The 14,638-nt window shown below is 33.7% G+C and overlaps 1 protein-coding gene across 1 annotated transcript in view; it reads left to right on the forward strand.

The window, feature by feature from the left end:
* Positions 1–7,412: 7,412 nt before the first annotated feature.
* Positions 7,413–14,638, forward strand: part of LOC136818254 (uncharacterized) — a 43,497-nt gene continuing 36,271 nt past the window's right edge. The window contains exon 1 of the mRNA XM_067074628.1: positions 7,413–7,559. Within this exon, the coding sequence (XP_066930729.1) occupies positions 7,533–7,559 (27 nt within the window). The 5' untranslated portion in view covers positions 7,413–7,532. The remainder of the gene's footprint in view (positions 7,560–14,638) is intronic.

Here is a 14,638-nt window from a genome sequence, read left to right on the forward strand (position 1 = left end):
ATTTCTTCGCTTTGCGAAAACGGAACGGTCGTTCCGCAACCCCTTTTATGTATAAGAATTGCGAAGCGATCCAGGCAAGTCACTCGATTCGCAAGTTGCAAGCAAAATATTTATAGGATCACACACTAGAAATTGCAAGTTAAAATAGATTCATAATCAATTCGTAAATGTAAACCCCGGCCGCGAAACCCCGACATAACTGCTCAGGTTCAGGAAGATCAAGCCTCTTTACATGAATATATTTTCAAACAAGATATCTTTCACAAAAAAGTGTTTTTACCGGCGAATCAACTTATATTTTCATAAACTCTTTGACATGAGATTGTAGATAAGGCTTGTTATTATTACCGCCTAATAAATAGTAATGGCATTACTTTAATATACTTATATATATATATGAATTATAGAAGTTTTTGAATTTTATTCTGCAAAGGCCAAGGCAAGGTTCTTGAAAAAAATTAGTTTTGACTGGTTTGGATTGATTTTATAAATGAAACATTGGGAACATCTTTTTGCCGAACACACAATATCGCAAAAATAGACTCACAAAAAGAAAAAATTTCATCACGCAAAAAAATCTCACTACTGTAGTCTTGATAAGTTACTGGAAATTATTGCTAGGCTGCTGATTCCTTTTCGCAAAATTGATGCTACATTTGAAGTGAATGATATCATAAAGAGGTAGCACATTTTGAGAGATTGTATACTAGGTTCTAATGGCTGAAAAGCTCAAGATCATCTTTCAAACTACGCACTATTTTCTTTTAAATTTTGAAGGGAAATGTATAATATAATTTTTGAATTGTTGATAAATTTGTCTTTGTAAAATTTTTATAGAGAGCTAAGTAATTGTTTCAAAAACTCTCAAAAAGATGGGATAAAAGTCTTTCAATTTATTCAGATAAACTACCAGCCTAAAGCCTAATGTAATATCTTTGTTGTTGGTCATTCAGCCATTGCACAAGAAATAAACATGTGTGTTCTTTTTTGTCACTTGCACTATTTTTTATAAGAACCAGTAAATTTTTTTAAAGGTTTGGCTGTCCTTTTTTGCACTTTGAGCCTGAAATTGTTTTTGAATTGCTCAAAACCCGGCGTATTTAATTTTTGAGCCTCGTATTGTTCTTATAAAATTCTTATAAAAAAGAAAGAGTTGGGTTGGAAAACATTATCAATAAAAGTTTGACTTATAAAAATAATTTGTTAGTGTCGATATTTCTTCGCTTTGCGAAAACGGAACGGTCGTTCCGCAACCCCTTTTATGTATAAGAATTGCGAAGCGATCCAGGCAAGTCACTCGATTCGCAAGTTGCAAGCAAAATATTTATAGGATCACACACTAGAAATTGCAAGTTAAAATAGATTCATAATCAATTCGTAAATGTAAACCCCGGCCGCGAAACCCCGACATAACTGCTCAGGTTCAGGAAGATCAAGCCTCTTTAGAGATACACTAAAACACTTCAGGCGTACAAACTTACGACGTTTACTTCAGCGGATTTGAGGAAAATTATATGATCTTTTTCATGAATCGTTGTGAAAAGTTCAATAATCATTTGTCCGCCCTGAGTCTTGAGTATTTTTATTTCTTAGTTTTTGTTTTAGACTCGTTTTACTTCCGGTTTCGAACTCTTTGCGTTCAAAATCGAACGTTCGAGTCTTTCTAATTTTAAATTTCGAACGTTCGAATAAAAATAACATTCGACACCCGTGTGTCATAGACCCGCTGGAAAACTTGGCAAAAATTTCGTCCCGGGAGGGAAAATACTTCTCTAGCCTCTTCAAAAGGTCTTCCTTGCAAAGAGACCAGAGAATCAAAAAAAGTTAAACAGGCTTTAAACATCACTCGGTTTATTGAGACAGGGATGTGAAATACAGAGGATTTCAAGACTAGAATTTAATAGAAATAAGTTGACTTATGTAGTTTCAAAATTCAATAACCATATTAATTAGGAATATTGTATCATTGCATCGTAAATTCTGAGAAATTTAACAAAGTTCTCAAATTATATCTAAACTATTAGCGCTGTAAAATTCTGAGATAAAAATAGAGAAAACCAGATAAAAAACTGAGATATTGAAAGTATTCTTTAACGATTCTACTAAGTAAAACCTCTAAATTTTACTGACTGTGATTTTTTTCAAAGTTGGGAAACTCTTATCTTAAGTTTGCTGGAGGCAAGTACTTGGCAGTCTTTTACCCTCTTACTCGAGTTGTTGACAAACAGGAGCAAACTCTTCACATAAAAAGTAAAAAATCTGTGATTTTTTCCTCGGCTGTAGCACAGGAATTTAAAACAGTTAAAATGCATCCATAAACATAATGTCATGTTTTGTCGTTGTATTTCGACATTTTACAAGCCATTACCATTAATTACCATTACCAACAATAAAATCCTTTATAATACAGTCACATGTCAATGTTCTATATCTCTGACCATCGATGCGTATTCATAAACAACAAACAACAACCAAAGATTCCACATCATCGAGGGTCGGCGGTCAAACCAAAATTTCATAAACAACGACAAACAAACATTTCTCCTTCCACTGAATAAGGGGAGGAATAAATTCTTCCAGGTTAGCCATATCCAAAAGCACAAAATATTTTTGTTCCCATCAATTCAAAATATACAAAAAGTCCAGTGCTCACTTCAACATACTACCACCAAGATTCCTCCAAGATTCAATCTAAACCAAAAGGAATGGCTTTCCCACCATATGTATACAGTTCATTTCTTCAGCTTAGATCCTCTTCTTGCAATGAAGCAACAACTCTGTTGAGCCTTGCCTGTCGATGAAAGAATAAAAGTTCCATCTTCTTTCTACTCATTCCACAAGTTCAGCTGCTTTCTTCGTTTCTTTTCATCTCTTTTCAAAACAACAATAAATGTTTGTTTGTTGTTTTTAGTCAACATTCGAATTTGGAAAAGTTCGAAAGCCCTAAGCTCGAGTCAATGCAATGACTTCTTGAAAAATGAGCGCCATTTGAACGCTTCTTGAACGCTTCCAGCCCGCGCTGATTTTCCTATCTCTTCTTTAGATTTCCTAATTTAAACCTTAAGGAGATAAAAACAAGGCTTATCTAGTAACGGTAACCACGTGTATTATCTCCGTAGCTTTTAAGAATTGGTATATCTAAACGCACGAGGCGACACTTTTTGAAAAAAACGAATTTAACCATCCGTAATTCCAGGTCTCTCCGCCGCGATTCTAGGTTTGATCTAAGGAAGGGCGATATTACATTAGAGATCAAGCTTCCTTGTTGAAATAATTGAAATAAAATGTAAGTTAAAAAGTGTCATAAAACCATGAGAGCAAATTTATATGAGAGATTTGTTGGCAATTTGGGCGACTTTCACAATTACGTCTACCATTTTTAAAGTTGAATGGCGTAAATTCTCCTCCTGTTGGATGGACTGCTCGCTCTTCACCGTGAGACTTTCACCCACTTTTAGCGCCCTAACGCCCATACGACATGGGTCATCAAGACAAGAGAAGCAATTTCGCGGGAAATTTTCGAAAAAACGCGGCAGAAATTTTTAAACAGCATGGTTTGCAAATGGAGAAATGACAGAAAGGAAGTTTTTTTATTAACTATGCAAGCAATCAATAGGTATAAGGAAAGGACGACAAGGTATAAATTAAACACTAGTACTTTAACCTTTTTTATTCCATTTGATTGCATTCATTTTTAGATATTCTGTAGGACACCCAGGGGGATGCTGCTCACGCATATCAACGTTTTGATGGATAGACCAAACCCAGATGGTTTTAATGGAACAAGTTCAAACGAAAATCACAATTTAACCAATCGAATGTAATGGAACAGGATCAGATAATTGCGATTGGATTATTGAACGCAATCAAATTTCAAACTCAATCGAACGTGGCTGATTCCTACCTGGTGCCTGGCCTCCTGGCCCAGGACCCTGCCGACGCACCGGACTTAACGAACCCCGGACACACGAAAGTCCGGTGTAAAATGAGAATTTTTTTACGACCGGATAATCTCTACACCGGACTTGAGGAAGTCGGATGTCCAGTGTCGGAGAAGGATATTTTTTTCCACCGGACAATCAACACACCGGATATGGCCAGTCCGGTGCATCCGTTGTTTCTTAATTTTTTGTTTCATAAATGTTCGGCGTCCAAAATTCTCTGTATGTAACATCGGACTGACACCGGACTTATTGCGTCCGGTGTAGCGAAAGGATACTTTTTGCCACCGGACAAATACACAGGACAGTCCGGTGTGTCGGCAGGGTCCTTCTGGCCCTGGCCTGGGTAATATTCGATTGTGTGTTCCTAAGTCGATTATGTTTGATTGGTTCGATTGATTGTCAAGTACATTTAATTGATGTTTGATTAGTTTGATAAAGATGATGTTCTATAAGTTCGATTGCAATTGAATACTCCTGCCTTTAGGGGAGTGCAACACACAACAATCTGTTCTGTGGTATAAACGATTGCTCCACACTTCAGTGGATGCAAGTAAAACCAGTGGGGGGTTAGATTTTACCTATAAACAAGTTTTGTTAGGGTTTTATTTTTGTAATACAGAACAGATTTATTCCCGCCCGAATATCGGGAGTAATTTAACATGCAGAACAATAGGATAAATCATCACGTTCTCCCAAAAAATTACTGGTTCACTCCTTTAGAGCTCCTAGGGTAGGTTGCGCCAATACGCCATCATTAGATCAGAGAAGAGCAAGCACATATCGTAAGTGGTCCTAAATCTGATGGGGTCTTTCAAAGATACAAACTAAAATAAAAACAAACCTTTTGCTGTGACGCAACGAAGATACCACAGTGTCAACCAAACTGAGAAATTTGATACACTGAACTCAATAACAATAATTCTTTATTACAAAATTGTCCGAATTGTTAACGTTAAACACAAGCAACGGACTCAGAATAATAGAGGTAATTACTTTTAAAACTCACACGTTTTTGATCACATTGATTGACATCTTGACATTATAGTCATATTGTTAGATGTTTTGTTTCAAGAGTTCTTGCAATAGTTTATTGTTCAACTTGGAGAGGGAATGTTTGTAGACATAGAATTTTTTTTCAAAACAGTTATTTGGGGGGAGGGTCGGATTTAGGCAGGGCTGTCGGATTTAGGACCACTCACGGTAAGCACCGTACGAGAATGGATTCTCTCGTAAATCCGACAGCCCTGCCTAAATCCAACCCCCCCCCAAATAACTGTTATGAAAAAAAATTCTGTGTTTACAAACATTCCCTCTCCAAGTTGAACAATAAACTATTGCAAGAACTCTTGAACATTGAATCAATCAAATGTAATCCAAAATATAATTGAATACAATCAAACGTAATCCAAGCAATTGTACGGCTACATTGTAAAATAAAGGACAAATCAATAATTAGATGACGTTATTATTTAAAAAGAGTTATGCTTTTGTAATCAGTTATTTGATAGATCATTTTGATAGATCATTTTGATAGAATTACTAGAGACCTTTAGGCCAATGCAACAGTCTATTGAATAACGAATTACTTCAGCATATATTACTTGTTATTCTCAGCCCAATACAAGCAGATGAATTATTCTTTCGTGTTCTCCTATAGGTCTATGAATCCAAAAACATTACATAATCCTATCAACCAATACAGACGAAAATTAAGTGATAAGAAATTGATATGCTCTTAGGTTATCCTGATGCTAAGATAATGTATTAATACTTTTTTCAAGTCACCATTGCTGATTTCTGTATTCAAAGTTGTATCGCAACTTACAAAAGGTCTAGATATATTAAAGATATAAAGAGAATGATAAAAAGAGAAAAAATGGGTGTCTTTAGATTTTTTAGACAGCACATTTTATTTTATTTGAGCCCACCAAAAAATAGTAGTAGGAAAAAATACGTAGTTGGACAGTCAATAGAGATCTATGAGCTTGTTTTAACTTGGCAACTACTCTCCTTCTATTTTCATTTGTTATAATTTGTTCATAACGTCTATCCTACACAGGGATGAAATTGATCATATAAACAGTGTAAGCTGAGTCTCTGCACACACCGTTGGCCGATAAACTGCCCAAACTCCCTGGAGGAACTTAATATTTATTTTCAATATTAAAGCTAGACATTTTTCTATTTAGAAAACATAGTTGGTGAGTTGTTGGCTATCATTCGATTCTCTAGGCCCAGATGCAATCATGTTCAAGTTAGAGTGTGATCTTTCAAGGTATGCTCTTGTTTTAATTCTAATACATTGGGCTTTTCCAGAAAAAAATTGAATATGGGGGTAGAGGATATATCATATTCTTATTTCTAAAGCAAGATGAGGTATTTTAGGTTTGGTATTCCAGACGTTTTTTATAAGGAAATTGAGGGTTAAAATGGCCCATATAATAAGGTAATGTTAAGGAACTGCTCTGGCTCAGAATAAGAAATCAAGTTAAGAAACAGTCAAACTTGAACTTGCACAGATTTACAATTTTGCAAGTTACCATGGATGTAAGGCCAATTATCATTTTTAATGTTATGCGATGACCCATTGTTCTGACTTTCGTCTGTGTCTCTGTTAGAATGTTGGAGATCCAAAAATATTTTCCATAACCTAACCTAATTTTAAGACCAACCCAGCTTCGACTTTTTGAGTTATAGGCCTAAAAATGTTCTTAACATGTTCTTAATTTCACCATTTTCTGAGCTTTTTTGTCCATCTTCCTAAGACATTGGGTGTTTTGGAGTTCGCAGAGCCTTAGAATTTTCTTTATTTTTTCTTAATACTTTAGCCATTGAAGTCTTACGTTCTTACATAGTTTGTTCTTATAAAAAACGTGTAAATAAATAAGGAACTTAATAGGGAATTTTGAGGCTGAAACTCTCTGGAGAAATAAGGAACTGCAGGCTCGGAAACAAGTTAAGGTTATTAATATTGTTGAGATTTCATTATATATGAGATTAATTTTTAAAGGTTACCAACAGTGTAAGCAGATGATTCAATAAAGGGTCTAAGCGTTCACATGTGGTATTATAGGGAAATTTGAATTTAAAGCGTATTTTTGGCTGGGACTTATTCAGTAACTAAGGATTGTTGATTTCTTGTCCAAGCCGGACAAACGGTCAAAAGTCCTTTTAAAAATTATTCCAAGAAAATAATGAATAAAGCAACTACAGGAATCCTCTTTTAACTCGTATTCCCTTTCAATGAATCTACAAAAAAAAATAAAAATTATGCACCACCCCCTTTGTCTCAGCGTATAATCTAATATTATTTGTGTGTGATATATTTATACGTTTGTTCGTTCGCTACTCACTTTGAGTATGTTTAAGTTTGAACACGTAATCAAGAAATGCAATACAACTCATCTCTCACCATTGTTTGAATACACATGCTGCATGATTCTTTAAGTGTGTGAAAAAAATCTTCGTGAGAAAATTTTTTCTTGATGTGGAAGGAGTACGTATTTGAGAAGGCAGTGAGTTGTGAGGATACTGTGTTATTTTTGTGGTTCATCTTGTTTTGCTTGTTTATTTATAATATCACGAAAAATGATGGAAACACTACGAGAAAATGAGGTAACTTGACTGATTTGATTTTGCTGCAATGGCAGATTAATGTCTCATACACTCTTTTTTATTAATACAATTTTTAAGAACAACGAGGCTATATAAAGTCCTATAAAAAAATGGAAAACAATAATAAAACGAAGCTGAGCTGGGATAGCTGTTTTTTAGACTGACACAGGGTCAAACTACACGCTTTTTTATAAGAACATCCAAAATTTTTGAAGCCTTTGGGTGCTCTTAACTTTTCGAGTTTTAACCCCGAAAATGTTCTCAACATGCTCTTATTTTCACAATTTTGTGAGTATTTTTGTCCATTTTCTTAAGAAATTGGCCGTTTTATAGTCCACAAGGCATGTTCTTAACTTTTTGGCCATCGAAGCCTTATGTTCTTATATAGTTTGTTCTTATAAAAAACGTGTAGTTTAACTAAAAATACCTCAAGATTACATAATGATAGAACGAGATCAATTTAATGCTCAAATCGAAACGAGGTATTATAAGAACAACCAAGCCTTGGAGTTTATTGGTTCTTATAAAGAAAAAGTGTATTTCTAACCAACTAAATTCAGTTTTGTAATAAAGATACCCTTTTTATTAGAACAATTTTTATAAGAACAACGAGGCTCAAAAATGCCAAAAGATATGATCAGTCTAAGAACAAACATTCTTCATCTTGAATTTTGGGCAAGTTAAAGGTATCAAGCCAGAAATAACCTAAAGTTTGTCTTGAAAATTAGAACAGGATAATACACATAGTTTCCTCCCCTCTAAATTTAGAGGTCTTCAAATTCTCAGACAACCCTGTAAGGGGGGGGGGTCAAAAAAGCCTTAATTAATAGGGGAGTTTGGCCTTTAGTGGGGGGTTTGGTTATATAGTGGGGTTTCAAACTTTTTAACCAATTAAATTTATTATTCAAAATTTTATCCCAGGCTTCATGACCTTGGTTTTTAAGAGGGGGTCTGAGAAATTTATGTATAGGGGGGTTTGGTCTTTAGGGGGGGGGGTGATTATTATAGAGGGTTTTGAACCACCCAGGAAACTATGTTACAATTTGAGGATAAAAGTAACAAATTGAGGTATTTCCCCTTAGTGAAGTGTTTAGATGGGCACTTTGGTAAACTCGTTTAAGATAGAGTTGAAATTCCAGTTTTAATAGGTCTTCCTTGTCATTGATAATTATACATTCATGAAATCGTTAGGCAAATCAATTTTTGAAGTAATTTTCTATAAAGTTACAAAAAGTAGATGATTCTTTTTTTTATGATTTTCTTTTTGATTTGGTACTTTTCGAAAAGTGAGTTTTGGCTTTTACAAACCCAGTAGTGTGTCAGTTAAAAATTGACAGCTCTTATTTAAATTACTGTGGGACATCTACTAATTATATGAAAATATTTCGAAAGAGAGTTTTTTAGATATAGGAAGCATTTAAAATGGTCCCACTTTAACAATAGAGCTTTAATCAATGGGAGGGACTTCAAGTTTCTTTGTGGTGTTATTGCCATGAACAATTTAATTTTGACTTTGATTAAATTGTAAAACCATTATACCCAGTCTGGTATACGGCTAGATATACGATTTGCTGTTTATTACATTGACAATTCAGTCCAACTGATTTTATACTACACGTTTTTTATAAGAAAATCCAAAATTTCTGAAGCCTTGAGACGTTCTTAACTTTTTGGATTCTAAGCCTAAAAAGTTCTTAACATATTCTTATTTTCGCCATTTTTTGAGTACTTTTGCCCATTTTCCTAAGAAATTCGGTAGTTTAGAGTGCGTAAAGTCTTTAAATGTTCTTAACTTGTTCTTAACATTTTGGCTATCGAAGCCTTATGTTCTCATATAGTTTGTTCTTATAAAAAACGTATATAGAATAGTAAAACAACAAAAGAAATCCACAACTCCACAAACAAACTATAAAAATGCATACGCACCCCGGTTTTGAATTTTTTTTTTTTTCGAAAAAGGAATCTATGGTTTTATAGATCTGCTACAAGCTCAAAACAAAAATTGATGGCTAACAAATTACACTAGATCATTATCCTGCCTGCAGGCTACTTATACCACGGTATTTGTTTTTTTTCTAATTGAAATGTTTACGTCAACGCTTAAAAAGGTGACTACAATTTTCATTTCGAAATAGTTCCAACTTTCAGAGTTTCTCATCACCCCTCCCACAACCTTTAAAAATACTTATCCCCAAAGATTTTGGACAAAAATAGCAAACAAATGTATGTGAAATATCTTTAGAGACAGAAAGCAAAAAGCAAAATAATAAACTTCTTTCTTCTTTTTGACTCAGACTACTCTAACAGAAAACTTCCTATCAAGAAGACCAAATTTCATAACGGTGCTTGAAAATAATTTACAATACATATGTAAGCTCCCCCTCTTAAACCCCCCCCTTCCTTGCTATCCCCCCTTATTCATGAAAATTTCTGACACCCCCGTTCTTCATTTTTTCGGAAGGTGTCATCCCCCCCCCTTAAGAAAGGGGGGGTCCGAACTATGTTCATCCATCCGTGCATACATGATTGCGTAAATTAATTATCTAATACAGCTCTTAGCTAAATCATGTTTGAAGTTTGAGTCAGAGAATCTCCTTAAAATAATTTTAAAGCGGCAATTATTACTGTAAAGTAATAGAGTAATTGATTTGATGCCAACATTTGGAAGTTTTTTCCAATCAATCAGATATCTTGATTATCTAAAACATTAACTTGGTTTCCTTTTGAAGTTAGGTTTAAATTATTTGTTTTTTAAGACGTAACGGTTTTTACAGTGCACCTCATTATCTAATACTTTCTTATCTTTACTCCGTTAAAATTTATAAGAAAAAATAAGCTAAAAGTGCCGACTATCCCAAACTGTTAATAACTAAATCATTTTATTTTCTCTGTAATTGAAGATATCTACTACGCTTAGTTTCGCTCATTATCTCAACCCCCGGCTGGGAGGGGGTACTAGGGTTGGCAGAAGACGGGTATGTCTGGACGGAACCTCCTAAAACTAACCTTTAGAGACCAAATTTTAGAGAGACATTCTTTCTTCCACACTTAAAGGGACTTTAAATTACAATTTTCCTAAAAATTGTGATTTTTTTACCGTTAAGAGAGACTGCTTTAAAATCTTCTGATTTTTGTAACCCCTAGAGAACCTTTGTAAGGTGAAAAAACCGAACCTTTTCTTCCGCACATACTCAGCACCAATTTTTGCCTAAGTACCTCGGGCTCAAACCTTAGTATTTATCATTAAAGAAAGATATACGCAAGAAATTTCAGTTCTAAGGATTTCAAAATAAATCATTCCGGAAATGATTTTTCAACCCGCTTCCATAAATCTAACTCAGCAAATTTTAATCCCAGATACATCATAAGTTGGTCTTAACCTCTTAAGTCAAATTACCTACAGAGAATTTCAAATCTATACTTTTGTAATATTTAAAGAACTTTTCACGAATCGAGTTTTTAAGGGCTCTAACCATATTCAGAAAATTTGTTAAGAGATTTGAAGATAAAACTTTTGTTTTGGGTTCCTTGACACTTTTAACAAAAAATTGCCTTTGCAAGTTGTTTGGTAATTTATTCTATCAAGACTAATTAAGAAATTTAATTACAAAAATGACGTTGTAACCTTTAAAAGAACGTTAATATAACTGAATGTTCTTTTACCCTCTTTCACAAAAAATGTTTTTTGGACCTACCCCGGTGGAGGTCCTATAAATTAACCTGTTTGTTCGTTCGTTCGTCTGTTACCAACTTTTCTCAGGATTGAATCATAGGAATCTTTTGATTTTTAGTACAAAGGTGCAAAATGGTGGTGGGCAAAATGTAACGGAGCCCGATTTTCGAGAAAAAAAAAATTGGGGGCATATTTGGGCCAAAACACGGCTAAAAAACGGGTTTTTTGGACTTTGTGAAAAATTGGATCATTAACTTTTTCTGATTTTTTTTGCATGAAAGTAGGGTACCATCATAGGTAAAAGATGGCTCAAGCTGATTTTTTCAAAAAAATTTTGTTGGCTCAAAAAACGCATGTTTATCTATAAGAATTACTATTAATAAGCATACATCAATGTTCTTAGTTAAATTACTCAATTTTTTTATGAGATAGATGCTTTTTTTGCTTATGAGGGCTTACTTTTGATGAATGTGTGTGTTTTGACATGAAATTTTGGATATTTTTTTATAAGCAAATTATCAATTACTAAGGTATTAGCTTTTCTCGAGATTTGCTCTTTCATTCTTTATGATTTTTTGCACAAAGATGCATAACTATAAACCCTCGAATGTGACGGAGCTCGATTTTTGGAAAAAAATTTTTGGGGTAAATTTCAGTTAAAACACAGCCAAAAAAAGCTTTTTTTGCACTTTGTGCATTTTTTGTGAAATATTGTTTTTTTCTGTTTTTTTTGCATGAAAGTAGGTAAAAGATGGCTCAAGCAGACTTTTGTAAAAAAAGAATTTTTCAGCTCAAAAAACGCATCTTTATCTATAAGAATCACTATTAATAAGCATACGTCAATGTTCTTAGCCAAATTACTCAATTTTTTGATGAGATAGATGTTTTTTTGCTCACGAAGTCTTGAATATGAAAGAATATTTCAAGAACATGAAATTTTGGTTTCTAAACGTTTTTTTATGAGAAACAAACGAGTAATTTTAATAGATCGTCACTATTTGTGTTCTGAATGATTATTTAATGGTCACATCACGTAGATATCAATTATATATGTGTTAAAGGCATAACCAGGTAGGTCCATAAAAGTATCACTTGTGTTCTCAATATTTTGAGACAAAGAAGCTTTTACAAAATCTTCCGAAAACCTGTTGTTTTGTTTGGTTAAAGATACACCTTCTGGCGCAAAAAAAATTTCAAAACGTTTGTTCTTCGTCAAAAATAAGGTTTTCAAAGTTGAAATACTGCCCTTCGTAAAAGTCTTCATTTTCTTCTTCATTAAATTTTTTCATTGCGTATTCTAAACTTTCAGGAATTCAGGAATAGTTGGCCTAGCAGAAAATGTATAACATATGATAGTTTTGTTGGCTACATCAGGCAGAAATCTATATTTTGTACATGACAAATATGAAAAATTCACTATGGTCAGAACCCTTAAGATTATTTCGTAGGTTCGTAAAAGTTTTCGCAGACACCCAGGAGGATAAAGATTTGCGAATCAACTCTTTCAACTTTTCTCAGAATTAAATTTCGGTGATTTTTAATCGCATGGAATTAGATTTTTTTTTATAAGCTACAACATTTAGGTATATTTTGCCCGACTTTAGTGGAAAAAATAGCTTGGGACTTTGAATTTCGATCTAAGAAAAATATGAGTACATTTTGAATTTTGGGTGGAAAAACAACAATCTCTTTTTTTGCAAAAACCAGACTCTATTCAATGCGACCCATGCACCATTCATAGAACCCATAAAGGCGGTTAAATTGGACCATCTCTAATCGTGGTTGGCAATTTCTCAGAATGGCCCTTCTGTTGTTTTTTTGCTACAATTTTTTGATACTTTTTGAAAATTAGAGAAATGGTCTTTTTAAACTATGACAACTGTGGAATAAGTCCCTCTGGAAAAATTCGCCAAAATTGAAAAAATTGCTGTAGTGCCAAAATAAGCTCTCACCAAAAATTAAGTATCGTAATCATCTTCTATGAAATCTCCTAATGATTTCTAAAAAGCTAAGGTTTAGGCAAAAAGGCAACCAAATTACCCTGCTTTTCCGTCAAAATTAAAAACTAGCGTCGCAAGTCAAAATAAGTTCTCGTCGGAACTCAATTTCTCATGTTTTTTGTTGCTCGCCAAAATTACATGGCAATTTGAGACTAAAAAGAGAGCATTTGGCTTTCGTAATCTACAAGAAGGGGAAAGCTAGGGCACTGAAATGCTGTAATAAAATGGAATTTATCGACCACCCTCAAACCCTCAGATGTTTACACTTCTTCTTTATCAAAACTGTCTTTAATTAAAATGATATTTTATGCAATTCTTAAACCTTATAGTTATATCATTATCGGAAATTTTTGTGTTTATTAGAAAATTACAAACCGCAATGGGGTAGTTAGGTGATTTATGATCGTAAAGTCGGTACTTTTGAGTTTGTTTCAAGTTCCGTTTTCTCAGCGCCAAGAATACAATATAAACCCCACCCGTTCTGACCTTGAAGCTAGTTATACCCTTAATTAGCGGCTGACAAAGATTATATCGTAATTTATGTATCCAATAAAATACTTACCAAACAATTTTTTCCGTTTATGAAAAATTTCCTTGGGTAAAAAATGATATCTTATGACGTACATTGTGAGTTTCCTGTTCTAATTGGAAATCCTCTTTTATTACGTGCTTTACAAATACCGACGTTTTCAAAATAAAAAATTCAAAATGGTAGACATTTTGTAGAAAATCGTATTGTCTGTACTCATTGTATTTGTAATTGGGGCACGGCGAAGAGGACAGACGCACCGGTTGTATTGTCTTGTGTATATTGATAGTTCTTTTGATCTTAACCTTAACTTTGATGCGGAGGTGTCTCAAAAGCTTGCTGCAGATTAACCAAGTCCAAGTCTTAATCAATCAAGAATCCATCAAAAGTCCATCAAAAGAAATTTTTTACAAAGGTAGGGGAAATCTTTTTTTGGCACAGATTTTAGCTTTTGTCAAACATCATTTATGACGAAATCCATCAAAATAAGAAAAATCAAGATTTAGGTTATGTAAGCAAAAAGATTAATCGATTTTTAGTCTAACTTTTTATCACACCAATCGAGAACTCGTACATGATTAGAAAGCTTTTTCAATGATGCGCGCAGAACATACTACAAAATATCCAAACTTTTCGAGGAAAGTACCAAACTTTACGAGCTTAAATTTTTATCTGGTCGCAAAATCAGATTTTAAATCGAAATGTTTTCAAGGCTTTACAATTTGTAAGTTTTTGTTACCACTTTTGTTTACAACGGTGAACTAGAAGAAACATTGAAATTTACTCTTAAAATACCATAAAACTTTCTTCCTATTTTCTATTTTATTCACCAGATAGTTTCCTATTGCAAATATTCCCTTTCCAAAAATTTCTCCTT

Source organism: Clytia hemisphaerica, unplaced genomic scaffold (assembly GCF_902728285.1).
Source record: "Clytia hemisphaerica strain Z4C2 unplaced genomic scaffold, Clytia hemisphaerica genome assembly, whole genome shotgun sequence".
Lineage (NCBI taxonomy): Eukaryota > Metazoa > Cnidaria > Hydrozoa > Leptothecata > Clytiidae > Clytia > Clytia hemisphaerica.